The sequence below is a fragment of the Crotalus tigris genome, unplaced genomic scaffold (assembly GCF_016545835.1).
Source record: "Crotalus tigris isolate CLP2741 ecotype Arizona unplaced genomic scaffold, ASM1654583v1 scf7180000017568.12009008, whole genome shotgun sequence".
In the NCBI taxonomy this organism is placed as follows: Eukaryota; Metazoa; Chordata; class Lepidosauria; order Squamata; family Viperidae; genus Crotalus; species Crotalus tigris.
In genome coordinates, this window is record NW_024096478.1 from 1,692,774 (window position 1) to 1,720,451 (window position 27,678).

Below are 27,678 nucleotides of genomic sequence, written 5' to 3' on the forward strand. Positions count from 1 at the left end.
CTGATTTTTTAAAATATAAATGATGATGCGCTTCATTGGTTAGATGGCCTAGACCAGTGGTGGCAAACCTAAGGCACGGGTGCCAGATGTGCCACATGAAGCCCTCTCTGTGGACACGCGCCATCACCCCAGAACATGTGGTCTCTAAAAGTTCGCCATCACTGGCCTAAGCCAGCCAGCCTGGAGCCGCCATTGGGGAGCCCACTATCCCACCTGCCAGAGACCCCCTGGATCTCCCCCAACCCTGCCCTGCCTAGCTCCCACAGGTGTCCCTCCCCATAAGCAACACTGAGGTGGCCACATCCACCCTGGCCATGCCCACCCAGTCTGCCATGAGTACTGCAGCCACAACCATCCAGTGGCCATGCCCCCCAGTCTGCCACACCCACTATAGCTGTGCCCGCCAAGTGGGCCACACCCACCCAGTACCCGGCAATACATAAGTGGGTTTTGGGTTACAGTTTGGGCACACGGTCTCTAAAAGGTTTGCCATCACTGGCCTAGACACTCATATTTGAACATAGACCTTTTTAACATTTATATTTTATTGGGGTCTATTAATCTAGTTGACATGTTAATATACATTGCTAGTCCATGTTTTATATTCAATAAATAAATAATAAATAATCACTTTAACATATTTCTGCCATACCAGTCACTCACTTTTATATTTAAAGCAAATTGGAAGAGATATTTAGCTTATTTAGACAAAAATTCATTCCCCCATAACAAATCACATACTACCCATTATTTTTCTACAAACTTTGCAAGGCTTTAAATTTTCTGCCTCCATTTTCCCATTTCAAATAAATATTCTATCAACATACGTACACAATGTCATCTATTTGCCCTAATTTGTCATCATTTATTTATACCTGCATTCATATACTCTATTTGCTCTGCCCATTACTGCTATCTTGACTTTAATATATTAATTTTCAGATTCATACTCACCACTATATAATAACATCTGATATATAGGAGAGAATTCTGTATTTTGAGCTTAAATACTTTTCCAATTTGCCATTATCTTACCTCCATTTATAAGTGGCCAAAAGATATTCAGGTAGATATGAATAATGAATACTGATCTGAGTATTGAGTAAAATTCAGGCTGTTCTTTTGGAAAAACAACCCACTTCAATTTGAACTGGAACTGCTGTGATTCAGAGGTCTCTCTGAAGTGAATAATGTGCCTCCTATTGACTAATATGAGAGAAATATTAATGGTTGTTTCTTTTTCTTTTTCTACACTAGACAATTATGAGGGGATTAAGAGTGCCTAATTAGAAATTCACTGAAGCACCAGAAGCATGAAAATAGCAAATTAAAAACATGTGGGTTTCGTATCAGTAATATACAATCAGTAAACATTTGTATGTACATATTGTTCTAAATTTACAGCTTATTCTCTAGACACTCACATGTTCTCTTTTTCTTTTTAAAATCTCAGTCCAATTATAGATCCCGCAAATCCTAAACTCCTCCACTTTATCTGGTTTAATTTTTTGTTTATTCAAAACAAGCCTCCCCCCTTTTTTGGGGGGAGGAGACTGAATAAACTTTTTAAACCTACTATTTTCCATTTCATGTCTACCCATTGTTCTTTTACAACTACTTTTAGAAATACAGATGCAGGCTGGTTCTGACATAGTCATTCCTGTAGGGCCATCCAACTGGAGATTCTAGTATTTAAGTAATTATACAGCCTTGGTCGCCCTAATATATTTCCAAGGTATTGTTGAATACTCTGAAACACATGTTCAGCAGCCAAGATACCCTTAGGCAGGATGGTCTCCATATATCAGTTGGCAATTGCTTTGTTTTCTGTGCCATTATGCTAGCAAGATGAAATGGCTAACCTGATTTTTTTTTTGCTGCATATCACAAATCTAGTAATAAACCTGTGAGGAAAGGCAGGCATTTGAAAAGTGAGGAAGAATTTTCCTTCTACGATGCCTATACCTTGTCTTATGAGCTCATTTGCAAAATGTCGACTTTCTATGGCCTTTCATAAATGGCTATTCTGGATGGCGCTTTTTGTCTCAAACCTTCGAGCTCCAACTGAGTGATAAACATTTGTAACTCACTCCAGTGGCAAAAACAAATGTTAGTGCCATATACTTAGCGAACCACAGAATGGTCTTATTCTCCTCATGAGAGAAAAAGAAGTCTGCATTTTTTAACAGAATAGAGTTCATTTGAGGACATCTGCATTTTTTTTTTCTTTCAGAGAACTTGTGTGTCTTTCCACTCCACCAGTACAGCAATTCTGAACTGCAAAGCAGAACATTAAAAGGGAAAGGAAAATACAACGTTGCACAAAAAAATAAGAAGGGTATATTTACTGCTCAGGATGGGCAGCACTTAAAGAAGAAAGTGAGATGAAAAAAAGAGATCATCCTGAGACTAGTAGATGACTTGTGTACAACCACACTGAAATCTATAAATGTAAATATCATGACTTAACAAATGAATAATTTCACAGCTGCTGAAAGAATTGGGAGTTTGATTTATGTAGGGAAAATACTTGGCTTATTAGCACTTTGGAGATTTTGTTCACCAAGATGTGCTATTTGCTTGCCGTCCTTCCTTCCTTCCTTCCTTCCTTCCTTCCTTCCTTCCTTCCTTCCTTCCTTCCTTCCTTCTTTCCTTCCTTTTTCATTTATGTAGACACCTATCTCATATTAGAGAGATGCCTTTGAGAGAAAAAAATATATGAACACTTGTGATTTGTTTGCCATTCTTCTGAGTTGATATTTTCTCTACTGGCAACTTGGTCAATCTATAAAGCTAGAATAAATACAGCACTCATACTACAGTGATTATTGTGGTAGAAAAATGTGTTAGTGAGCTGCTATTAAGATTTTACTGCTCGTGTTTTACAGCAAGGCATGGAGGGTATAACTTTCCCAAGTGACTGAGGTACAATTTCCAGCAACTCATTACTGGTCTTGCTAGCTGAGATTTCTGAAAATTGTATTGCCATCACTTTCCAGTGTAGGATGGATGGATGATTATATTTTTGTAAAAGCTAAATAGAAAAATAGGTGGGATATTTCTGAGGGAAAATGTCAGCCCCACTGGATGGACCAAACCAAGGAACCAACTCCATAGCAAGGGTAAAAGTACTTGTTCTGAAAGTGGCCATAATAACAGAATGTTGCAAGTTTGTACTGTACCTCTTTCTCATAGTCTAGTGAATTAGGGAGGTGCCTGCTTAAGCTGCTTCCTTGTGTTATCTCATTGCTCTAGGCTTAAAAAAATGTTTCAGCCTCTTTTGCATACGGAATGGTCTCTACATATCTTTATTAAGGAAACTCTCTTCCTTAGCCTTTATAAGAAAATATCTAAATTGTTTTGCTATCTATCACTGGCTAATACCACTGGGCTGTTGTCCCTTTCAGCAGCCTTCATCCAAGTGACCATCTGCAGGTGATATTAAGTAGAACTAAACAGCAACAAGAATCCTTATCTGTGAATTTAAGTCAGATGTGTCCAGGCTGAGTTTCAGATCCTGGGGATATTGAAACACAACTTTTAATGTAACAAAAAGAGACAATCATGAAAGTCACAGAGAGTAATTATATCAAATTGCATTAAATTAAATATGAATTACATTTAAATTAAATAACATTTATCTTAGTTATTTCCATCTATTTCTTTGTACTAGCTGCATATATTCTTTGGAGTATGGATCCTGGCACACCACTTAAAGGCCAGATGAAGCCAATACTCATATCTTCTACCACCACCAACAGTTCATTTGGTGACTGTTCAAAGTTATAATGGTATTGAAAAAAGTGACTTATGACTGTTTTTCACACTTATGACCATTGTAGCACCTCCATAGTCATGTGATCAAAATTCAGATGCTTGGCAACTGACTTGTATTTATGACAGTTGCAGTGTCCCGGGATAAGATAAGATAAGATAAGATACCATATATGCCGGCGTATTAGGTGACCCGGCGTATAAGACGACCCCCGTCTTTATTGCCGAGCCACATTCCTAGAACTACCAGTATTTCCGGTGTATAAGATGACTCAGCGTATAAGACAACCCCCGTCTTTGGCGCCGAGTTTAGCGCTTCCGGAAGTCGTCTTATACACCGGCATATACGGTAGTATTAGAGTTTTACAAATTTCCAACACAAAAATAAGCCCCCAAAATAAGCACAGATTCAAAATAAGCAGGAGGCATAGTTTAGAAAAACTTTATCTATAAAATATATATAAACATGATACATACAGTTTCATTCAGTTCTTGGAACAACAACTAACTCAAGAGATCAGGACATAGGGAGAGACTAAGACACGCCTAGACCTAGCCTGGATCACATGCCTCAAACAGCCAATCCTGTGTCTCAATTAAATAACAGTTTTCATTGGCTGGTTCGTTGCTATAGCTATTCCAGTTCATAAATTCTTGCACACTGACAGATAGATAAGATAACCTTTATTGCCATTTTTTACTGTGGGCACAATGACATCAAAAATGAAATTTAGTTGCCCGCTCTCAAAGTGAACACATACATGACACAACTAAACATACTATATACAACATATACATACTGTATACAACATATGTATAGACCTACACCCCTACATATACATAACATATGAATATTAAACACTGTCCATCTTGAATATATAATGGAAGGAAGAATCTTGAGAGTTCATAAGGTTTATACTGTATGGAACGAATGTGGCCGAATCTAGATGTTTTGCTTCAGATACCACGGAGCCTCCTCCCAGAAGGTAACAAGGAAAACAGGTCATGATGAGGATGTGTCATGTCCCAGACAATCTTACAGACCCTGCTCAAGCAACGCTTCTGTGCTATGTTCTGGATGGGAGGGAGGGAACTGCCAATGATCTTTTCAGACAACCTCACCACTCTCTACACTGCCTTCCTGTCTGAAGCAGTGATACTTCCAAACCAGACTGTGATGCTGTATGACAATCATCCCCCTGTAGAAAGTGGTAAGGACAGGGGAAGGAAGATGTGCTTTTCTCATGCGATGTAGAAAATGTAGGTGCTGCTGTGCCTGCTTCACCAGTGTCTTGCTATTGAGCGATGTGATCATCATCTTCTGACAAGCAAAGTCAATGATTCACCTTACAACCCTGTTATTAACTTAACAGCTGCAGTGATTCATTTAACAGCTGTTAAATAAGGTAATAAAAAGTCATAAAATGGGGCAAAACTCACTTAACAATGGTCTCATTTAGCAATAGATGTGTGGTTGTAAGTCAAGGACTACCTGTAATTATCAAAACTTTGAGCTAGGGAATCAGATTATGAATGTGTATGAAACTGCTAAAATCAAGTTTAATATCTCCAAAGTTTGGGCTAGGTTCTTGATTATTTCCTTGTTTCACGTACACAGACATGCTCATCCAATGCCTTTAGCTACTGCATTTCAAAGCTATAGCCTTTTGGAAGGGTTAACTAGAGAAATCCTCCTGCCTTTTCTTCTGTTATCAGCTCATTCAGTCTAATGAAACAGGATTCCGTTTTAAAAAATCTTTCAAGGAAGGAGAGAAAAATGTCATGTTCTTTCACTTAAAAATTTACAAGAGGATCAAATATGATGTGCAGATCCATTGTCTTTTATTGGACAATCATCTCTCCAGGATTTTGTAACCTTCAATTAAATCCTAGGGGAATTATTATTTTATGTTATCATATATTGAGTTGGAGTAGCTTTTCCTTGGCTGGTGACCTTCAGATATTGGACACTTCAACAAGCATAATCCTAGTCAACAAGGCACATTTATTCCCTCCCACTGTAATACTCTCTCTGAAGTATCACATCATAGTGCTCTTAGGGAGATGGTTTGAAGAGATAGATCAGTTTTACTAGTTTGCTCTCTTCCTAAAAGAACTGGCTTTGCTCTGTGCCACCAGAAATGGCCATTTTCTCTGTGTGCACAGACAATTAGGGCAATTCCATGCCACAGTTTAAATGACTTGTCTTCTTTTTTATTCCTATGTGTTTCTTAAGCCAACTTCAGAAAGTTGAGTACATTTTAGGTTTACAATAGAACTGGCCTGGTGCTCAGACTACAACTACTGCAAGACCTTATTGATTGGTCCTCTGCTTCTTGACCTTCCCATCCATGCCTTTTTCTCTTTAAGGGTTGCTTCTTCCTCACTAGTCCCCATGCCTTGCCCTTTTGCTTTTTCAGATGTTTGCACACATGGATGCCTTCATCCAGTGGTGGAATTCTAATATGTGAATAACCGGTTCTCTGTGTAGATGCTACTTCTGGAAATCCATTCTGGGGCTGGGCAACAAAAAATTAGCTATGAGTTCGGGTGAAATGGTGCGAACCGGCTGAATCTCACTACTGCCTTCATCCCCTTCCCACATCATCTCTCTTGACACAAAGGAAGATCCATTCTTTTTTTCCCCATGGAATCATCACAGTTCCAATGCTACAATAATCAAAACTTAATAATCAAATAATCAAATCAAGGGGAATAGATTGCACTGATGATGTTGCCTAGTTTTGTAATGAAATGTGTGCAAGAAGACAACCAAGCTCAGAAAGCACCAATGACCCCGCAGATTGTTCTTTTGTTTCAAGGTTCCCCTGTAGGAGCTTTTAAATGAGGAAGAACTTTTCAGCTTTATAGAAATAAAATAACAATGTGTCTACATTACAGCTTAAAAGTATGTACTAAAATAAAGGCAACCCTTGTAGTACAGTGATCACTAATAGAAAAGGTAACAGAAAAGTAAGAGGAATGTACTTTATTCAATCTGTGGGAAAATGGAAAGGATACACATTGGGTGATGTAAGGATTGAGTGATTCATGGGTTCAGGACAGGCCATAGATTTAAGAGTTTATTGCTGGGTCAACCACAACATTATTTAAAAAAATACAGAAGAGAAAGCAGCCTAGTGTGAACTAGTTGCGCTAGATGGGAGAAGGTGTGCCAGATAATGCAGTGCAGTGTAGATGGGATTGCTGCTGGAATAGAATGAAATGTTGGAGACCAATGATTCTGAAGGTCTTAAAATAAATTGAGCCAAAACACAGCAGTATGAATTGGAGCTAGAAAATACAAATGTATGATGCATTTGCGATGTGCTAGGTGTGGAAGGAGGACAATGTCATCTACCCCTGCCCTCAGAAGTTAGTGAGTGATGATGGGCCATACAGAAAGTGCAGGTCTACCTTAAGAGAGCATAGCTTTCCTTGCCTGTGAAGGGCAAAGTGCATTTGATAATTGATGTTCATTGCCCAACGAAACTGACTGCAGCTTTTGCAGTGCAGAATGTTATGAAGTGAGGAAGTTATTTATTCATGAAGGAGAAGGATTGCTCTGTGCAGTCTCTTATGATGGTTGCATGAGTTTGGACGCAATAATGCATGGGAAAAGATTTTATTAGCCCTTTGCAGGTCTGAAGGAACACACTTGCAGGATAATTTAGGTCCCCCAGTCAACATTTCTCCATGTCTTGTTCCAAAGACTCTGCATTCTCAGATGAAGTACAACTTTGAAGTCCAGTGTTAGTTGTTGTTACTCATGAGTCAGCTCCCCACCTCTTTGCCTTCAAGGGACATTTCCACAATGCTGTCCCCAAATATTAGAAGCCATTGATAGGCTTATTGTCAATCCTAAGGCTCAAGATGGCAGTTTTTCGGTCCAGCGATCAGCCTCAGAGATGGAGAGGATGCAACAACTATCCTAAGGCAGTGATGAGTACCCGTTCTTTTACTGTGCTCACCAATACAATGATTTAGTGGGAATGTGCCAAATAAATATAATTAATACTTATGAGCCAATTTAAAACTTTTGGAAAGTGTGTTTTAAATTTGTAAATTGTATTTTTTTTCCTTTTCTTTTTTATCTATTCACCATTTTTCTTATTTTTTTCTCTAAAATTTGTATTGTTTTTTATCTTGTTAAAAATTTCTGTAATAAAAATGATCACAATCCACTTATGATTAAAGCTGAGGAGAAACTATATGCACATTGTTATTTTTTTTCACTGCTGTGGTTGCTGCTGCTAGTTTTTTGTTTTTTGTTTTGCCGCTCTTTCTGTAAATGACAAAAGATATTGGAAATATAAGCATCAAGATCACCTAAACATTTTAATTGGTTAACTTAATCCAGAATGATCTGCTATCAGATCCTCGAGGGAACAATGGTACAGACTGATACTTATTTTTTCTTAATGGAGAAACCTAAAAGAGGACACAACTAACTTGAGAATAGTATCTTGAAAATGACTGAATGAGAAGCAAAAGCATCTACAACAGCAGAATAACTTCATATATATGCTAAATGGATCTGCCTGACAAGAAAACATACACTTGTAGTGGATAATGAAATGAAAACAACTATTCAGTGTGCCATGGCAATGAAGATGGAAATGCCCATTCTATGGTTTATGAGAAAAAGCAGTAAGAGCTTCCAGTGTCATAATGTGTTTATACAAATCACAGTGAACAAAAACACACTCAGTACATTATAGTTCACTCACCCCATCTCTTTGTAGCAACTGGTCAAGATACAGCGCAAGTAAACTAAGGAAAAGGAAAAGTTAAACTGTTTGTGTTCTCTTTAGCTTAGAATAATAATTGTCACTCTGTTCAGGCTTATTTCAAGAAGTGAGTCCTATTGAATTCAGAAATAATTTCCCCCAAATAAGTTTCCACATGCTGTTAATGTGGTCAAGATAGAATGTTCTTTTCTGAACATGAATTGTGTGTAAAAATAGATTTACTTATTGCCCTTTTACATACTACTAGAAGCCCAGGGTCACTGGGTGTCAAATGTCAATACAGTATGTTAATCTAAGTATCAGATTGACTGGTTGTCAATAGAGATTCTCAGGCATGGTTGTCCCAAAGTTGCTTTTTTTTTTTTCAGGAGGCAACTGGACTTCCTTGTGTTTCTTTTGAAGATGTTTCACTTCTCGTCCAAGAAGCTGCTTCAGCTCTGACTAGATAATGGGGAGTGGAAGGATTTATATTGCTTGCAGACAGATGGAGTGGGTGTGGCCTACTGGGTGGGTGTGGCCAGCTCTACATCATTCACATCAAGGGTGCCTGTGGGGGCCTGGGCAGGAGTGGGACAGATCTGAGGGTCTCTGGCAGAAGGGGGTGGTCCACTGGAGGAGCCTCACTGTTCCTCTCAGGCCATGCGGGGGGGGGGGGGTTATGGAGCTAAGACTGGATGCATTTCAGCATAGATGGCCACCACAAAATTGTTCATTGGCTCCCAGCTGGCCTGGGCCAGGGCCAAGGCAGTGGGGGCCGTTCCTTCACTGTTTCTAGGATGGCTTTGCAGGCCACATGAAACCACTTTGCAGACCACATCTGGCCCCCGGGCCTTGTGTTTGACATGTCTGCCCTAGTTCATAGGGAGGGAGAGGGAAAGTACACTAAGGCTTGCTAAAGATGTTATAATAAAAGCAGGCCTGGCCTCTATGACACTGGTTTCTCAGTCTGACCTAAGTTATAGGTTGTTTGTTCCTATTAACCTGTAACCTGCTCTTCCCAAATGAAAAATGGGATATCGGTGCTTTAAATAAATAATAAGCCAATTAAGACCTTGTAAACAGGATCTGGTTTTCATGTTGTTGCACGTAATAATGAAAAGAAGCCTACGGTAGAAATATTTCCCTTCAAATTTATTGCTTTTATATTGTCAGTATGGTAATAAGGTCTTTGACAGAAAAGGGGGAGGGAGCATGAATGCTATTTAAAAATAGGCCTGACAGCATGTTACCAACATGGAAGCATTTTAACATAGAGATTTTTGATCAATGTGGAGAGTGCTACTTATTTAACTACTGCTTGCACTTCCAGTTTCTGTGATTTGCAGTTAATTTGATCCTTTTCACACATTATCATTTATTATTTCTTTTGCTTTATTCCTTTCCTTGAAGTTTCCTTAATGTGTGATCCCAGTTAACTCACTTAGTTATCTTATAATGAGGTTGTCATGGTATAAGTGATGACTTTCACATAGCAACAGTAGTAAGAAAGGAGAAAATTTCACTCACATGAAATTCAAGTCTTCTAGAAACAAGGGGCTAAAGTACACACATTTATCAGACTGCCTCTCCTCTCCTTTCAAATAAGTGCGTGGAGCGTTGTAGACTAAATATCATACTTACGCAAGATCATCACAGATTTTCAGAACTTTATATCCATTTTAAAGACAACCAAACAGTTTGCATGTCATTGTTCTACAAAAGTTTCTTCATGATCTTCTCTGTTATTATTTTACTTCTCATGAACTATACGTGGCTGTTCTGCTCTGCTTTTTGCTTAGAATGGTTTTCAGTGTGAATTTAAAGATGTGATGAGGACTATGCATGCAGTCTAGGAGGTGGCTCCTCTTAAGTTTGCCAGCTATGTATTGAGCAATCATTGAGAGTAACCATAGCTGAGCAGGAGTTAAAGGTTAGTCTCTAGGTCTATTCCCAACCTTTTTGCACCTTCTGCATTGTGTACCTGAAGGATCAAGCCACTTTGCAAGAATCAAAGATGAGCCACTCCCTGACATATGTGTGCAGTCCATACAGGGCATTCAGTTTGGATTAAAACTTCTTCTCAGCCTTTTCACTCCTGATACAGCAGTTCTATTTGGTTTTGCACGGGAAAAGCCTCTGTTAACTTTCATTTGGATTTCTTTTCTCTCTTTTAAACTGATGGAACTGTGGAGGCATTGGAAGAGGCAAACACCTTTACTGAGAAGTATTAAACTTTCCCTTCCCTTGTTCAGTGATCCTGTTGCGGATCAAAGCCAGTTTGTTTAGTTCAGTAATATGTTTTATATCCTGCCTTTCTTTGAAGGATTCAAGAAGTGCATGCAGCATTATTTTCCTAAAACTGGACAGCCACTTGTCTGGAATGGTATAGGATCTCCTGCTTGTGTAGTGGAGTGGACTAGAAGATCTCCAAGGTCCCTTCCAACTCTGTTATTCTTCCATTTTTTTTCTCAACAGTTATCCTACAAAGTAAGTTAGACTGAAGTGACTAGTCCAAAGTCCTTCAGGGAATTTTCATTACTGAAGGATGCTAGTCTTAGTTCTCTGCCTGGAACATAGATTGCAAGGAGGTATCTTGTAATATTTCTGTGGTAGCTTATGTTTTATGCTTTGTGTATTATGAGCTGCCTAGACATTGAGATGGGCAGATATAGAATGTTTACCTGAGAGTAAATCTGTTGAACTCAGTGGAAGATTTTACTGCAAAACAATCAAGACGCACTTGGTAAAAGCCAGCCCCTTCTGTTGTGTATATCATGTGAGTTTTTTTCAGGCTGGTTGGCAAAGCTTGGCTTCTTCTAAAAAGAACCCCACATCAAGGACATGTTCTGGTTTTGTCAGGGTTTGTAGTTCGTTATGCAGAAGAAAAATGGTGGAGTAAGCTACATAAAGCCACAAAGAAATAAGCTGGCTCAGAAAAAGTAAACATTCAAGTCAGTGCTGATGAGCCTTAGTTTGGCACCCATTCATTGATTGTCAAGAGACTGAAAACTGCCTGATTGAGCAGAAATCTTGAGCCCATGTTCAGAGTTGCACTGTTGAATTCTCTTTGCAAGACCAACTTAGAAATGTAAGATTCCATTAGCACAAAAGACAGCAAAGTTTAGCGCAGTGGTTCTCAATCTGTGGGTCGGGACCCCATTTGGGGTCGAACGACCATTTCACGGGGGTCGCCAAACAACGCAGTCCGCCATTTTTCCCCCTTTTTCTTAGCTGTGCTACTCCCTTTTATTCTATTGGCTTTTGAAAGCCAATAGAATAGACTCTCTTGAATAGAGTCTAATTCTATTGGCTTTCAAAAGCAATAGGAATTGTCCAGGCTGTCTCTGCCCTGCTGAGCCCGCCAAAAGTCCCATTCTGCAAACGGTGCTGCAAGTTGTCTGCAGCGAAGGCGAGCTGTCTGGAAGTTTCCACCCCTCCCTGCTGTGCAACTACTAAAAATGTAAGTAAAAGAAGACCAAGGGTGGGAGGTGGGAGGCCGGCAGGTGCAGGGAGGGTTGCTGGTGCACATGAGGCCCGGCGGGTGCCTTACCTCCCTTGGGCTGGGCCAGCTGGTGGCCCAGCTGGTGGTCGGCCTGCGCCATCTCTGCTGCTTGCTAGCTATGCCTCAGCCAGCGCAGGGGGCGGCACCACGCATGCACGGCGCTCCCGGGCAGGGAAAGTCCTCGACTTACGACCGGTTGGGTAGTCCTCGACTTACGACCAGTTGGGTAGTCATCGACTTACGACCGGTGGGGGGTCACGGCATTAAAAAGGTTGAGAACCACTGAACTAGACAATGATAGTCACATGTACAGTAACAGCTTTTTTCTAAATTCTAAATGACTAAATTCTTTTATCTCAAAGATAAACAAAACACTTTGACTGAGATTCTTTTTTTGTTTGCTGTAGATCTATGAAACTCTCAGATTTCATAAATAATATAAAGAGGGAGCTACACACTTCACTGCTTATATAGGCCAAGTAAGTGATCTATGTATAATCAGAGCATAAGCTCCCACATCAGTCAAAAGTGGGTGGGAGGGAAGGAAATGATTTCCTACAACACAACTCTGCATATGGACTGTACAGCAACAGAGCTATGAACACTTTAAAGGGAACTTTGATTTGACTAAGCTTTGATCACCCCATTGATTCATGAACTGAAAGTGGGGAATAGCAAGTTGAATCAGAGCTTTACAGATCTGATGGCACTCCAGCTGCTTCCAGATTTGTGATTAACATTACAGGATGTTGGTGAATCACTGAGGGGACTGAAGGTGTGGCCAGGTTCTCTGACACAGACATGAGTAGCCAGCCAATGCATTTTAGTACCTCATTAAACTGCCCATCAGGGCAATTTTGGGGTGACAAGGTTAACACTGTGTTGGGCTTCATTTATTTTCCCAGCTGTCAATTTCTTTAATATGGCCAGCTATAAAACTCTAAACCAGTGGTTCTCAACCTTTTTAATGCCACGACCCCCAACCGGTCGTAAGTCGAGGACTACTCAACCGGTCGTAAGTCGAGGACTACTCAACTGGTGTAGCACCGTTTGCAGAATGGGACTTTTGGCGAGCTCAGCAGGGCAGAGTCAGCCTGGACAATTCCTATTGGCTTTTGAAAGCCAATAGAATTAGACTCTATTCAAGAGAGTCTATTCTATTGGCTTTCAAAAGCCAATAGAATAAAAGGGAGTAGCACAGCTAAGGAAAAGGGAGAAAAATGGCGAACTGCGTTGTTTGGCGACCCCCATGAAATGGTCGTTCGACCCACAGGTTGAGAACCGCTGGACTAGTTTAACAATCCTCGGTAAAGAGAACTAAATAAAAATATGGAATTTAGCATGTGGGAATCTAATAAGATAAAGGAAGCGATACAAGAACATGCATAAAAATCGTATGCTGCATGGTTGAAACTATGTTATGCAGCTTAACTATTTTATATTGAAAGAGACAGGAAAAGATTGTTTCACTATTTTGCTTATCCCACCAAAAAGAAACAGAACAAAAGTGAACAATGAAATAAATGCCAGAAATACCTGCATAAACTACTTACACAAGCAGGTTTTGTGAGGCTTTGGCTCCTTGTGTATTTTGCAATTTATTCAGACCTTCATACCATTGGCTGTCTTTATTAACAGCACTCCCTGTTCCAAGGTTTACATGACTCTTTTTTTTCAAAACATTAGCAGAGGGTGACACACTCTCAGCCTTGCTTCTGCTGGGCTTCTTCACAATTGGGGAGCAGCCTCCTATTGAGGAGGTCCACTTTTCTAGCTTCATCTCACATCCCTGAGAGCTAATTGGAGGCTTTGGGAAATTTGTGCCACCTGGCTGAGAAAGGTCTCTTTGCCAGCAAGATAGTGCTCTCTGGCATCCTGCCAATCAGCTGGATAGCACCTCCTTTTCTTCTGCTGGAAGTAACTTTCCAAGTGCACTAATGCTTTCCCGGCACTGCCAATCAGCAGTTAGTGAAGTGCTGGGGAGGGAGAATGATTATCTGCACCACAGCTACAATCATTGGGAACAAAACCAGACCCTGCGTTCAGCAGAATCAGAAGGTAGTCATTTGATACTAGGTGAAATAAAATCTGACTTCTTACTGAAAGACCAATAATGAAGCTAAAGATGTGTGGCAAGGCAGCGATGCTTAGAAAAACTGAACACCATTTTAAAAAAAAAGGCTCCCAGAAGGCAGTGTAGCAAGATACTATCCCAGATGATTTAAGCATGCATTTACAATTAAACAAAGAAACATGTATTAACAGATAATTCTGTTAGCAGATTAACATTATTTTTGTTATTCTGTTAAAAGATTATCTATCTGTTATTTATTTATTAACATTTTCTTCCTCTGTGACAGAGATGGCCCAGTTTTAAAATTTGATAAACAAATAAATGCTGCCCATCTCACTTTGAAAAGCAATTCTGGGTAGTTTCCAATTAAAATCATAAATGTAAAAAAATATTAAAAAGCATGAAAGAGCCATGGGGGCCCGGTGGTTAGAATGCAGCATTGCAGGTTAATTCTGCTGACTCCCAGCTGCCAGCAGTTCAGCAGTTCGATTCTCATCGGCTCACAGTTGACTCAGCCTTCCATCCTTCCGAGGTCAGTAAAATGAGGACCCAGATTGTTGGGGGCAATAGGCTTACTCTGTAAACTGCTTAGCACTGTGAAGCAGTATATAAATCTGCTATTGCTGTTGCTATGAAATACAAAAGGCAAGTTCAGAAAGGGGTAGCCCCCTTTTCAGTTAATCCACCAACCACCTCCACTACTGATAACCTAGACTAACTGGCGGAGCTGGGATTAAATGCTCTTTTGGAAGGCCAAAAGGGTGGTGGCAGACCTTACCATAGGGTGGGGACCATGGAAGAATAGACGCTCCTTCTAGACCTCGCTGACTGAAATCCTTTGGCCAATGGGGTCTGTAGCATGCCCCTTCTGCCAGACTGATGAGATGGGCTGATTACATTGGAGCGAGCTGATACCTCAGATTATATGGCTCCGTGCTGTGAAGGGTTTGGGCCATAATCTAGTTAAAGTGTCCATTGTGTCACAAAAAGTTGGAAGAGACTGAGTGATGGAACAACAAACTGTTTCAAGCTACAGGATGTTTGGTTCCTTTTTTCTTTACTGGAGAAATCATTTGCATAGCTTACTTCAATTCAGGTTATCCCATTGTACACATTGGCTTGATTTGCAAAAAATGTACAAGTAACAATCACAACCAAGGCTGGCAGATGCCTGGTTTGTGCAAATGCACACAAATTTCAGATGGGTTTACAAAGCAGTAGTTTAATCCAAAATAGAGCGCAAGATCAGAGGTTATAATTGTATCCACATCTTCCAGTAGCAAGGAAGATGTCAGAGTCAAAGAACGAAGGTTAGGTTGAAAGCTGGCATCAAGGGCCTAGGAACAAGGAACATAGGAACCCCATGGTAAGGTTATTCCACAAAAGAGGGCAGCTACTGGTGGCTGTTCTAATATAGTTTAGCAACAGGTGTAGCTCAGTTAAGGGACTTCACAACTTTGTTCGCCAAGGAGCCAAACAGAGAATTCTACTTAGCGCTCTGAAATTCCTGATGCATCATTGAGATGGGTGGTCAGCCAGGATCTGGACCCTCATCAGCTCTTTTTGATTTTTAGCTGAGTCAGCCTCGGATATTTCATTCTTTACCAAATCTGGAGGCTGTGTGATGGTATGTGAGAATGATTTTGAGAGATGAGGGAAAGGCCACCTTGGGAACAGTCAGATGGGTGATGGGGGAGAGCCCACAACTGCATAATGAGCAGAGAAAGAAATTTAGAAAGGATGCACCCTAACTTATAAGGCAGTAAAAAGAGACAGTGGGAAATTTGTACTTTCAGACAGGTTCTGATTAATGTAGCCTTACAATAAATCATCTGGTCTGTTTCCTGCCTGATCTACCTGGGAAGGTTGATTCTGGAAACTGGTCCACAAAGAAATGATTTTCGTAGAGCTTTCTAGGTTTGTAATTTGAGTTGGAAAGCAGATAGATTAAAAATAAACCCAATAAAATTCATTCTGTTCCGTTGTGGATTTGTGGGGTGTGAGATTCCAGAGAAACAGAACAGAGATTTTTTTAATGTTTTTTTATGTGTCAAAAACCCGATCACATCCACCTTTTATGTTGTTTTCTTCTGAAATAATAATGTCTTTTCTTATTGGTTGCTTTCTGGAATAAATCTTACCTGATGTTCTAAATCAGTTCCTTTTTGCAAGTAAAAACTAGATAGTGGCAGTTTTCTCCTGCTGGAACTAAGTAAAAATGTCATCTTTGAACTAAGGATTGGTGAATCAATAAGGTTCATAAATATATTTTTCAAAAATTTATATGATCTACTTTTAACTAAGCTTCTCTATGTACTATCTCTTCCAATCGTGTAAGATTTATTTTTTAAAAAATTAAAAATCCAATTTAACCATTATTGACTTTTCTCATAGACTGTATAGTGAAGGAGTTTCAAAGTAACTCTATCAATTAAATTAGCAATGCAATTCACAGACTATTAGTTTCCTTCATTGTAAATAAGAAAAAATGAGTAGCAAGAGTTGTTTTCCAACTGTTTTTGTAAATTATGGATATTTTGTTAACAGGTGTCACAGCCACAGAGAACCAGACAGTGTTAGTGGGAAAGGTATTGTCTGAGTTTATCATTCACTAATACAAATTGAATTCCTAATCCCTTATTCTTTTCTCCAGCCATTGATAAAATAAGTCCCAACTTTGAAAGTATTCTGTTTCTTCTTTTTTCTTTCAACGTTAGACTTTCCATTTCCGCACAATCTAGTATTTTTTTAAATTATTTCTTCCTCTGATGGTATTTCTTCATTTTTCCAATATTGTGAGACTATGATTCTTGCTGCTGTTATCACATGTAAAATCAAGTGTATACACTTTGTTTGTCAAGCTTTTCTGGCATTATACCTACTAAGGAACGTTCAGGTTTAAAATCTAGATGTTTTCTCAACATCTTTTCTAGCCAAGTACGTATTTTTGTCCAATATCTCTTTTCTTTAACTCATGTCCACCATACATGGTAATAGGTAACTGACTTGTGATTATATTTCCATCATCTATCTGACATATTTTTAAACGTTTTTTCTACTCTTGCTAGTTGCAAGTGCCATCTGTAAAACATTTTATATAAGCTTTCTTTGTAAGAGGTTGACATTGTCAACTGCATAAATACGGCTGGGGCTGTACAGTATTTGCAGCGTTGACATTATAATTTCTTCTCCACAAGTTTTCCATTTCTCTAAGTATATATTGTATCCAGAAAAAGTCAGCATTTTCTCCTGCAAGGTTGGTGTTTTAAGAGAAGGGATGGGATAGGCATGATCTAGAGAGAAAGAATAATGACAAACCTGACTTGTTTTTTATGTGTATATACTTAATACCTGCAAGTACATAAAATTTCTCTAAAAATATAAAAAGAGACATGGTTACTTGAAATAATTGATTCTGCAGAATAAGATACTTGGAATTTATTGTATGCCAAGGCCTTGCATAGGCTTTTAAATTACATAGTCTAAAATAATTATTGTAAATCCTCTTCAGTAAATCCTGTTGAAGCACAGTGATCTAAAATGGAACATTTGGATTAAAGTGTTTTAGGTCTACTGGGAATCCCATGCAACCACCGACATAAAACTCTGGGCCAACAGGTGCCTCACTTTATAGCTGAGCAAAAGGCAGAGAGTGGAACCAGTAGGAAGACAGCATGGCATCCAGAGCACAGACAGGTGATGCAGTTATTCTTCCTTTTTTTAAAAAAAAAAATCTCCATCATTGTACGCAAACACACTTAGAGACAAGGGAAAATTTTATATTCCCGAGCATATCCCCTCAAAATAAAAATTCTCACTGTAGGAGAACATTCCTGTATTACTTCCCTTCCCTATGGAATAAAATTCCTTGAATGAAAGGCATTTATTCTAGAAAAGATAGAGATAAACTCTTAAGTGTTGACAAGTTTTTAACACTCTTAATTTAAGAAGCCAAAGTTGAATTTGATAGCACAAAAGTGAAATTCTACTTGCATCATCAAACTTTCTTCTTCAATATGCTCTTACCATCTGCTGTGACGCCTTGGGGGAACCTTTGGGAGCGTATACTGTGGGTGTATAGAAGCTGTTCTTGTGGTTCTACAACACAACCATGGTGATGGATTTCACCTTTCCTTATCCATACAAATGAAGCTTACATTTTGTGTTGCTGTGACGGGATAGAGTAGTTATTCAGGTTAAACAGAAAGATCAGGTCTTTTGACTTGTACAACTAATAATATGTGTTTTTAATTGCTTATGTTTTATTTTTATACTCTCAACTGTTTTGAATGTACAATGGATAGAAAGGTTGGGTAAAATTATATATATATATGTATATGTATGTATGTATGCATGTATGTGTGTGTGTGTATTGCATTTTGATAACAACTTTTGGGGGCCTTTAGGAGCTGACACAAAGCTTTTAGTGGCTATATGCAACAAAGGATACAACTCTAACATCAAAAGTTGAGAAGCATATTTGTTCCTTTACCAAATAAAGCCCCAGCCTATTCCTCCTCCTTTTACATATAAAAAAATAAAAATTGATGCTAAGGAGTAGATTGAACTCATTTTCTGCTTTTTTGTAGTTAGAAGTACACTTTTTCACAATATCTGATTCTGGTTGGTTTGTTTATGTAAATCACACTGAATGTTACAGAATGATTGAAGTGGCCTTTGAATGCAAAGTGATCTCACCAGTAGTGGGATTCAAATATGTGAACAACTGGTTCTCTGTGTGGGTGCTGCTTCTGGAAGTCCATTCTGGCTCTGGGCAACAAAAAATTAGCTACCGGTTCTGCTGACGTGGTGCGAACTGGCTGAATCCCACTACTGGATCTCACCTTCCTCAATTTTCATTTATCAAACCTGTGCCCTAACTGCCCTCTATATTCAAAAACTGGAATTAATTTTGGTTTAATCTGTGTTTATGACCCTTACATGTTGGGAAATGAAAATGTTGTTGTTTAACTATAGGTGATATTTAAATCCACAATTAATTTAGCATCTCATCCAGGAGGAAATCTAGTTATGCTGCTAATCCATAGAAATTGCAGGAAACGAAGGTTTTTATTTATGCTTTGCTTTTAATGTTGCTAACAAAACTTCACAGTTCTGTTTAGGGCTTCTGACTGCAATTCTGTTTATGATTATATAGCAGCTAGATAAACTCTGTTAAATGAAATGGAACTTGTATGTAGTACCTGCCATACATAGGTTCTTGTAAACCACTAAGAACTTCCCTTGTAGCAATGCAGACTTTATCTTAAATCTGACATACCACCAAAGGTATCCAGAAATATTACTAGTGAAAGTATTAGCATTAAGAGAAATGATATTAATGGATGATATTGGTGGGGAGAAAAAGTCCTTTGCTTGATTATGGTCCAAAGTTTCTGACTTTCTGTACTAATCTAATACAAACAGTTGTAAAACCTGAAAGCCATCTGGCATATTCCAGAATAAGATGGATGAGCCAATTTTTCTAGCCCTCCAGATAAATCTTTATTCCTCCTTCCAACACTTTTGAAGTTTCATTGCCCACCATTTCTTTCACTGCTAATATTTATCTTGCTTCCAAAATCCTAGGTGAACCCAATGCTGTATAATCCAAATGTGTTAATACCGTGCTTCCCTGAAAATAAGACCAGGTCTTATTTATTATTTTTTGCCCCCAAAAGAGGCACAATGTCTTATTTTGGGGGAATGTCTAACTCACCTCCAGCACCGACAGCCCCACCCAGCAAGCCCACTTCTTCTGTGGCTGAAGAAGCAGTTCTTCTGCAGTTGCATTCCAGCCTGCATTTTGCAGTCAGGCCTTTCTGGAAGGCCACTGTAGCCAAGTACCGAGCTATGGATTCAATCCATAGCTTGGTCCTCGGCTGCAGAGATCTTGCAGAACTGAGCTATAGATTGAATCCATAGCTCAGTCCTTGGCTGCAGAGGCTTTCTGGAAAGGCTGACTGAGAAATGTAGGCCTGGCTGCAGAAGACGCTGGAGAAGAAGTGGACTGGAGAGGAGAGGCCTGGTTGCAAGGTAAGTGGGTGCAGGGCACGTGGGGCAGCCCCACACCCTCACCCTTGCCCAAACTTGATTTTTAGGTTTGTGCTTCGCTCCAAAACTAGGGCTTATTTTCCATGTAGGCCTTACTTTGGGGCAAACACAGTAGGTTAAAAAAGAGAAGAAAAGCATTTCATGGCTGCTTCTTGGCAACTCTAAGCTCCCTCTGTTTGTTCTCCCAGGTGAACCATCCCGATGGTCATCCTCACACTGTGACTGCTGTTGCAAAAATGGCAAAGGTGATAAAGAAGGTGAAAGTGGCACATCCTGCAATGAACTCTCCACCTCTAGCTGTGACAGCCAATCAGAAGCCAGCTCCCCTCAAGAGACTGTCATCTGTGGCCCAGTCACTCGCCAATCCAATATACAGACTCTGGATCGACCAATCAAGAAAGGCCCCGTGCAGCTCCTTCAGCAGTCTGAAATCCGGAGGAAAAGTGACCTGCTCCGAACTCTAACTTCTGGCTCTAGAGAATCCAACTCTAGCAAAAAAAAAGCAGCAAAAGAAAAGCTCTCCATTGAGGAAGAATTAGAAAAATGCATCCAGGATTTCCTCAAAATCAAAATACCAGACAGGTTTCCAGAACGAAAACATCCCTGGCAATCTGAACTTTTACGGAAATATCATCTATAGGAATGGGGTTACGCCAAGGGAAATCACCTGTGCATCTTTAGAAATAGGATGATGGGAAAGAATAATAATAACCTAAGTCACACATAAAGAACCCATTGCTATGTCCTGCCTAATTTGCCTATTTCACCAAAGCAATTCTAGTTTCATGTAAACAATGAGATAGGAGGAATAACAATGCACTCATTTGTTAGGCTGTTAACATACATCAAATGCTTGCAGTGCTATCTGCACATTGAAATCAAATGCTAAAGATCATTTACACTATGATTTATGACAGCACCAATCAATTAGAGAGGTAAAAATCTAAAATAAGGCAGAATCCTGGCAGGTGGTAATTTTTTTTAAGCTGCATGCACTCCTGAAATCTTTTCAAAACATTATTTATCCACAGCCAGGATAGGCAGAGGCCAAGAATTCTGAAATTAAGAAACTGTCGTTCCAGTTTACAATAGGAGACACTATGTATACTTGTCTGTCTCTCTGCCACTGTTTTTACCTTTTAACTGTGCTTTCTCTGAAAAATATTGCCTACAATCCTTTGGTGACCAATTTATCTTGGGCTCTTCTTCTTCTTGATGGCTGATTTGTTCTTTTGGATATTTTAATTTTTGTATGTGTGAAAGCAGTCTGTGGTTGCTACCTGGGGATACTTCTGAATTTGCTTTGTCTGCATACCATGAACATCTCTGGGTACAGGAGTCTGTCAGCTTAGAAACATCTGAAATCCAGCTGCAGGCAGGTGATCACAATTATGTTTCCTTGTTGAAGGTCATGCTCAGCCTTTGGTCTTTTGGAATAGGAACGGGGAGAACCAGACCAAATTGGATTTCTTTATATTTAAATAAAATCATGTATAGTTAATACGATGTCCCCTTCCTCGAGTACTTACTAATTTCCCTTTTTCTCACATTCAAAATTATCATTAAAGTTTAAAGAGACCACCTATGGCCTTCTGCTGGATGCTTCTGCACTCAGTTGAAATGGGCATGCAAAAATGGGATATTTATGTGCAACTGTAATGAGGTTTTTTTTTCCTGTTTTGCCTTTAGCTGTTTTTCTACAAGCTCAGATCAAAATTGAGAAATTCAGAGAAGTTTAAAACTCAGTTGGGAATCATCGGGGGCAATGGCTGACAAGAAATTGGTGGGAATTCTAGAATATATACAGACATGATCTATGCGTTTTCTGAATTGCCAGCTTGTTTTTGCTAGCCTTGGTCCTGTTTTATAATAGAAAGTGAATATGCATACAGAAATTAAGCAGGAGATCTTTTAATCTCCTACTCATATGCGTATCAGGTAGAGATAAAAGAGTGGCGCACCTTGTGCCCAATAATTGTACTTTATTGATTTGCTTCAGTGGCTAACATCTCTATAAATTGTAGGCTCTTTTGACTAGCTATGTTTCCTTTCAACAAAGGCTTCTCATATATTCTATATATAAGGGTGATTTAAAAAAAAAAATGAAGAAGAAGGCAGACTACTGAATAGAAGGATGTGGATTATTTTCCTTCTCTTTCTGGAGCAAGTATCAGTATGATTTATATAAATTTGTCAGGCCTTGCAGTTAAAAAAAAAAAACAAAACTAAAGTGGGAAATGCAGGCTCTCAGTTCCCTTCAAAACAGATGTCATTAGAAAAAAATCACAGGCCTAACATTACAAGGTGCATTTTTGCATTGTGGTCTGCAGGAAATTGATTGTCCCAGTGACAGACAACATACCACTCTGGCTGCCTTCATCTGAAGACGAAATTAAAGATTGAAAAGAGTCCACATGCACTCAGCTAATGGAAGCAGCCTGCTTGGCACTCTAGAAATTCCCTTGAAGGAGACAAAAGTTCATTAATGAGCATCTTCTGCATCCAGAGCATTTAATGAAGGAGAGGAAGGTACTAATCATGTTTCTTTTGTGGGAGTGGGTGTGATTTTAGGAAGAAATTCCTCTATAAGAACAGGGTTGAAAGCTCAAACATATAGCTGACTCTCATCTAATTTCCAAAGTAGCAATTTCTTCATGGAAATTTAAATGGTATTATATGGGTGCAGATGCCTGTTATTTTGTCTGCTCATCAATACTTTTGTGACACAAATACAGTTTTGAATAATAATCCTGATAGGATTAGATACATATGTAGTCCTTCTTTCCTTAAACCAATGAAATCCATCAAATGTAAATTATCCCATGGACTTGAATAGATTTATTTTTTAGATTGTTTGTTCTGGTAATTGTTGCTATTAGCTACTTTATCCCAGATTTGTTCAAAAAAGCTGACACTATCAAGTAAGAATATGATAATTCCCTACTTCTGTGGTAAACCAATAAGTTTCATGACTAATGGGGATCTGAATTTACTTTCCACATTCTAGGGAAACCCCATTTGAGCTCTGTCATAAATTAAGTCTCTCTTTCTCTCTCCTTGTAATTTTGTGGAAGCAATATTTAGCATTAACAACATTTTTAACAACATGTTAAAGAAGCTATTCATACCAGAGATATATATTGATTTAATTAACTGGGGGATACTTGGATTAAAGTGAGTTAAGTCTAGGCATTCTGGAAACCACTTTCTCTCTGTCTCTGTCTGTCTCTGTCTCTGTCTATCTGTCTGTCTGTCTGTCTCTCTCTCTCTTGCAAATCTGTCTGGAAAGTCTAAGATATAATTATGCTTTGGACAATATCTTCCATCATATAAAGAAATGGTTTTCTATAGAATGTCTACAATGCTAATTTAAACTATATAGATTTATAAATTATTTTGAGCAGGGCTTAAACCATGTCTCCTGGCTTTATAAGTATAATTTTTCTTCCACAGTTTGGCAAGTAAATTATTGATGAAGGGAAAATTGTGAGAGACTCTGAAAGGATAATTAGCTAGGTCAAACATGCCTTTTACTCAAATATATAGTAGTAGCTTTTCTGCATATAGAACACAGCTGTATTCTATAGCTGGTACACTAACAGTGGCAAACCTACTGGAAACTAAATCCCATTGAGTTCAGTGTTATGTTTGTCCAGGTAAATGTCTAAAAGACAGTGCTTCTAGGAGCAGCTAAACTGAACAGCTTTTTCTTGTGAGCCATCTCAACTTCTCTTGCACAACATGCAGGTGCACTCATGAATGCATACACAGATATAAAAATGTTGCAAAGTGGAAAAATGCTACCATGATTTAATACCATCAAGTTACATCTAAATATTATAGTAAAGATTATATGGTTCTTCCATCTCCCTCTATCCTTTGGTAAGTTGGGAGATGAGGACTGGCCACACAAAGGAAGATTTGAATTTGTGTCTCATAATCTAACACTTTTATGCAAAGATGGAGACATTGCTGATCTCTGGATGTTGCTGATCTAAGGCTGTCAGCATTTTCTGTTGTTAGCTATACTGGATAGGGTATTAGGGACTGTAGTTCTACAATACTTCTACTTCTTCAATAGTACATTATACCATCTACATTGGATCACTCACCATTGTTGGAATGGTGTTCTTATTATTGTTTTTTTTTTTTTTCATTAGTGCTATTTTGGCTGAAGGTTCTTACATACATATTTGCAAGCTTCGGGGTCTGCACCATTGGGGGATTCTATTATATGAATCTGCCCAATTAATAAAGGACTTAAGCTAAGCTAATGTTAGCATTTTTTAGCCATGTCTAATAGAGTAACATTAGGATAAAAGGCATGCCAGGAAAGTTTGTCGTGATATCAATATGATAGGGAAAAATAATGCATCATAACATACCTGGCCTCATTATTTAAGAATGCAGTTTATATATTATTTTATCAGAGAAGAAAGAATGCAGCCAATGTATAGCAACACAGGAAAAATTCAGATGTGCAGCACATGCACACACACATTTTCAGCTTACAAATTAAAAAAAAAATCCTTTAAAATGTAAAGGTATTCAAATTTAAAGTGGAAATGGGAGCAATTAAAAAACTAAAATCATCAATACACTGATATTCACCATTTGGGTTGGGGGCATACGTGAAATAGATAAATGAAATGCTAAGTTTTCAAAAGCTTACATTCCGCATCTCCCCCCCCCCCAAGTGTGGACTCAAACTGGCTCACAAAATCAATGACAACATAAACAGCAAGCAAGAATAAGAAATAAATTGCTTAAAAATAAGCATATGGAAGTCCTGAAAGCTATGAAAAGAAATCGATAAAGGTTAGTTTGCAAATGGAAAGAGGGCAGTTGAATTGTCCCAAAACAGTAGCCAGGAACAAGAGTCCCAAACCTTTAGTAACAAACTGAGATTTGACATCTACATATTCATGTTCCATATTTGCCTCGTTAATATTTGAGCTTAAGAGGTCATTAAGAAGTTTGGACTGAGGAGGGGCAGTATTGGATTTCCCCCTCTAATTAATCTTGACTGCTGGGATATGAGGTCAAAGTAGCAAACTGTGCCCTTGTCTTAATGATCAATGTTCAAACCCACAGGAGACTTCTAATGAAGTCTATAAACAAAATCTTGTAATGGAATAAATCTAATTGACTGCTATGGGGTTTGGACCTATCCACAGGCATTTAGGCAAACTTAGAGTTGCCTGGTCTAAAGCATTTTTCTCTTCAAAAAGAACAGTCTCTGTAAATTGCAAGTCTGTTCTACTCCTAATGCCATTGTTTCTACCTCTAGCTATACAAATAACAGTAACAACAATAATAATACATCATAGAGAGAATAAGAACTTAAAGCCCAAACTTAGTGAAAGAAATATCATTGAGGCAATTAAAACCTGAGCAATTCTAGCCATTAGATACACAGTTGGAATAGTGAGCTGGACTCAAGCAGAACTAAAAGCCCTGAATACGAAGACCAGAAAGATAATCACAATGAACCGTGCCTTCATCCATCAGTAATATTGACAGATTAGTTTTCAATGGATAGAAATTAATCAATGAGAGAACCAACCTAAGGAAAAATTTCCTAACAGTGAGAACAATCAACCAGTGGAACAGCTTGCCTTCAGAAGTTGTGGCGGCTTCAATCACTGGAGGTTTTTAAGAAGAGATGGGACAACCATTTGTCAGAAATGATATAGGTATAGGTAATGGTATAGGTCCTCTCCCCTTCCAACTCTGTTATTCTGATTCTATTTGCTAAGGAAAACAGGTGGGTATGGAATGTTGCAAGTGCACCGGACAGTTGAAGAAAAAGAAAAAAAGAGCATTGTAAAATATCTGAAGGAAAGTGAAAAAGATGCACCAAAGTTAGTATACTGTGAAGGCTTACTGAGTACCGGAGAGACCAATCTGCCCTAAAAGAAAGACCAAATGAAGAATGGAAAAGAGACATGGCAAGAAAAAGTATTACATGGCCAATATATTAAAAAGCTAGCAGGCCAAGCAAATAATAATAATGGCTAAGAGCAGGAAAATTAAGTTAATTGCTGCAAAACATCACACTGATGGACTACAAACAATAGCAAGACAAAGTAGCAATAATGATGCATTGGAAAATCTGCAAGAAATATAATTTGCCTGCAAGCAAGAACTGGTGGGACCAGAAGACAGACAATATAGTAGAAAAATAAGAAGCTAAAGTGCTTTGGGACTTTAGAATTCAAGTACCTGACACATAACACCCAGAATTAACAGCTGTCAATAAGAAAGAGGAAAAAAAATCTGACTAGTGAACATGGCAGTGCCTGGAGACAGCAGAATAGAAAAAGAACTGAATAAAATTACAAAAATTACAAAATATAAAGACCCACAAATAGAAGTAGAATGACTGTGGCAAAAGAAAGCAAAGATATGTCAGTAGTGATAGGTGCCTTGGGTGCAATCCCAAAACATCCGGAACACCACTTGAACACCATTGGCTATGACAAAATTACCATCAGTCAGTTGCAACAAGGCAACTTTATTGGTATAGTTTACATACTGTGATAATATTTCTAATACCATTTGCCCACTCCAGGAAAGGACTCGATAGGTAACAAAAATGCCAAATCCAGTCTCAACATCTTGCTGGCTGCACCAAACCATAATTTCCCATATCTTTGATGAACAATTAATTTCATCTTATTCCACCTTGAACTTTTGTCCAGATGGTTAATTTACTGCATTTACTGGATTATGCTGACTTCTAATAAAATTCTCAGCCAGTTCATATAACAGTGGAGGTTAAACACACTTTTTTTGTTGCCCTCCTTCCTTCCAATTTTTGCCAAATCAACAGATCTGAACCAGATTCTAAACTGAAAACAGAAATGTATATAAAGTGATTTTGGTGAATCCTCCTGAGCATAAGCAGGGCTGTCTTTAATTCTTCCATTTTGAAGAAACTGTGGTTCTTCTGTTCCAAATCAGACAGCAGCAGACATTGAAGAACAACAGAAACAAACAAACAAAAAAAAAATAGTCTAATCTATTATTAAATGCTCTTGATAAGAATCAGTGGTTTTTAGGATTATCTGGTCCCAGAGTTTCCCATTGCAAGCCTCAAAGAACACATTTTAGCATTAATTCATCTTAATAGCAAATTATATAGAAAAAATGAATGTGTGGTTATTTCACTCAGCAACACTTTAAAAAGGATTTATCTTGCATTTTATATGTTGGATTGTCAATGAGGCACAGATTATTTCTCTTTTTCTGAACCTTGTTATGACTGAAACTCTGAAATTTCACCTGGAGCAAGATTTTTCTTACAGTTAAAAAAAAAGAAAAAAAGACAAGCTCACAGAATATTGTGGTACTATATATTATCTAGCAAGAAGTGAGAATTTTTTTTTCCTGAAGTTGAATAGAACTGGGTTTCATTTATACAAGATAGTAAAGTTATTAATACCTACAGGAAAAAAAGAAGCTCCATGAAATAGATTGTGACTGACTTGATTTATGGGGTCTTTTTACCCAACCTTAGATGAAATAGTTATTGTCCTATA

The 27,678-nt window shown here is 38.5% G+C and overlaps 1 protein-coding gene across 1 annotated transcript in view; it reads left to right on the forward strand.

Moving 5' to 3' along the window:
* Window positions 1-26,518, forward strand: part of KCTD16 (potassium channel tetramerization domain containing 16) — a 228,700-nt gene extending 202,182 nt beyond the window's left edge. Inside the window, exon 4 of the mRNA XM_039351516.1 lies at window positions 20,323-26,518. Within this exon, the coding sequence (XP_039207450.1) occupies window positions 20,323-20,774 (452 nt within the window). The 3' untranslated portion in view covers window positions 20,775-26,518. The remainder of the gene's footprint in view (window positions 1-20,322) is intronic.
* The last annotated feature ends 1,160 nt before the right edge of the window (window positions 26,519-27,678 follow it).